Below are 2,500 nucleotides of genomic sequence, written 5' to 3' on the forward strand. Positions count from 1 at the left end.
CAAGATCATTATCATTACTCTTTCTTTCTCCCCCCAGTGTGGCGCGGCCCAGTTCCGCCGGCTTGCGTTCTGCCTTCAGCGAGGGGAACTTGGCTGATTCCGACATGGTGGGTCCCTCCCTTCCCTTCCCTTCCCCAGCCCAGCGTTGACATATTATCGTACTCAGAGCATCGCATTTTCCGGCTTCTGTCCCATAACTGTTGCCAAAAAAAAAAAACCTTAGTAATTTAGTGATTATAAAGATACCTATAAATGAGTCTCGTTATTAGGGTAGAGGAGACGGTTTTGGGGGGGTTGGAAATCGGGAAATACAATAGACCGAGTACGACAATCTGGTGACGTTGCCCCAGCCTCCTTCCTTCCGTGCAGGTGTGCCGTAACTCAGGTGTGTGATATGATTAGTGTTTACCTGGCCAGTCACGCCACGCGCCCGTCTTGCCAGTTATCTTATCTATTGGTGTTTGCGTTTCAATCTTTTTAAACACTAACATTGCATGGTGTATTTTCCTGTTGTTTAAACGGGGGGTGGGGGGTGGGTGGGGGGGGGGCTACTCTCCTTTTCCACACCCTCTCCCTCCCTTTCTTCTCTATTATCTTTACTCCGTCTCGTAGTCTTTTACCCATTCCTTCCCTTTTCCTCAGCCGTCACCCACCTTTCCTCTTTTCTCATTCTCCCATCTTCTCATTTTCCTTTCCATATACTCTTCCGTTCATCTGTTCTCTTGTCTTTTCTTTCCTCTTCTCTTTCTTTCGTCTTCTTTCCTCTTTGTCTTCTTTCCTCTTGGTCTTCTTTCATCTTCTCATTCTTTCGTCTTCTCAAAACTACCCTTTCCTTCTCCTCTCCCCCTCACTCACCTTTCGTCTCCCTCCTCTTTACACCTTCCCGTCACCCGTCACCCGTTCTCCCCTTCCCCAGTACGGCGCCGGGGTGGAGGGTCTTCGAGGGATGGGAGGGTCAGCGCCTTGGCTAGTGGACAACCGCGGTTCTAGACTCAACGCCGCGCAGAACAAGTATATGCAATCCAACTCCTCGATATTCGCCGATGACAGTAAGTGCGGGGGAGGGATTGGGGGAGGAAATATAGGATAAGGAAGTGATGGAAGTTGAATTGAGACTCGGAAAGGGAGAGACATAGGGAGCAATGGTGATTAATTTGTATATGTGTCTCTCTCCCAAACGAGTAGCGGGCTTTTTTTAGTTGTTGTTTCCCTTTTTTTTTGTGCCCTTGTGCTGTCCCCTTTGCTGTAAAAACAAAACAAAAACAAAAAACAAACAAACTTAAACTTAGACATTGTTGTTAAATCTTTCCCAGTGTTGCCAATCAGATCCATACCTTACACAATTCTGCCAAATTTACTTATAACCTTATGCAATGTTGCCAAATTTACTTTTAACCTTACGCAATGGTGCCAGATTTACTTATAACCTTAAAAAATGATGCCAAATTTACTTCTAATCTTACACAGTGTTGCCAATCAGATCCATATCTTACACAGTGTTGCCAAATTTACTTCTAACCTTACACAATGTTGCCAAATTTACTTCTAACCTAATGCAATGTTGCCAAATTTACTTCTAACTTTACACAATGTTGCCCAATCAAGGCGGTCACCATGCTATCAAGGCCCAAAGAAGTCGTCAGGTGATGAAGGACTTGCAACAACAGATGGCCGAGCGGGAGGAGGCCAAGCGCTGGGCGAAGGCTGAGGAGGACCGACTCTTTGCCGCCATGGACATCCCCACCACTTCGAACCCCAGACCAGGTGAGGAGGGGAAGGGGAAGGGGGGAGAGGATAAGGGAGGGGGAGGAGTTAGGGGTAAAGGGGAGATATGGGAAAAGGAGGAAGAAGGGAATGGAAGGGAAGAATATGAGGAATGGAGGAACAAAGAAAGGAAGGAAAGAGAATAAGGAAAAAAGGAAATGAGGGAAAAGTTAAAGGAAGAAGAGGAAAAGAAAGAAAAAGGGGAAGGAAGAAAGAGGGAAGGGAGGGAAAAGACAAAAGCTGAAGGAGGGGAAAGGGAAAAATAGTGAAAAGGGGAGAGGATGAAAAAGTGGATGGAGGGAAAAGGGGAAGGAGAGGAAGAAAAGGGAGATAGAGGAGGAATAAGGCGAAGGAAAGGAGAGAAAAGGGGAGGAAAAAGGATAAAGAAGGAAGAAGGGAATATGGAGGAAAGAAAAAAAAGATGAAAATATGTATACTACTACTACTACTACTACAATAACTACTACTACTACTACATTCTTTCAGGTCGCGTACACGTTCAGGACACGGCGGCTACAGTGAACGATAAGGGGGCAGGCTATGGTGGCTATGGAGGCTATGGCGGCTATGGTGGCAATGACTTTGGCTATGGTGCCGACTATGGTGGTGGTGGTGGTGGTTATGGTGGAGGTGGTGGTGGTTATGGTGGAGGTGGTGGTGGTTATGGTGGAGGTGGTGGTGGTGGATATGGTGGTGATTATGCGCCTTCAGGGTAAGTGTGTGTGTGTGTGTGTGT

The 2,500-nt window shown here is 46.6% G+C and overlaps 1 protein-coding gene across 1 annotated transcript in view; it reads left to right on the top strand.

Moving 5' to 3' along the window:
• LOC126985182 (AF4/FMR2 family member lilli-like) overlaps nt 1–2,500 on the top strand; it is a 9,992-nt gene that overhangs the window by 863 nt on the left and 6,629 nt on the right. The window contains exons 2-5 of the mRNA XM_050839737.1: nt 38–107; nt 917–1,049; nt 1,606–1,764; nt 2,251–2,476. Of these exons, the coding sequence (XP_050695694.1) occupies nt 38–107; nt 917–1,049; nt 1,606–1,764; nt 2,251–2,476 (588 nt within the window). The remainder of the gene's footprint in view (nt 1–37; nt 108–916; nt 1,050–1,605; nt 1,765–2,250; nt 2,477–2,500) is intronic.

The sequence above is a fragment of the Eriocheir sinensis genome, chromosome 59 (assembly GCF_024679095.1).
Source record: "Eriocheir sinensis breed Jianghai 21 chromosome 59, ASM2467909v1, whole genome shotgun sequence".
NCBI lineage: Eukaryota > Metazoa > Arthropoda > Malacostraca > Decapoda > Varunidae > Eriocheir > Eriocheir sinensis.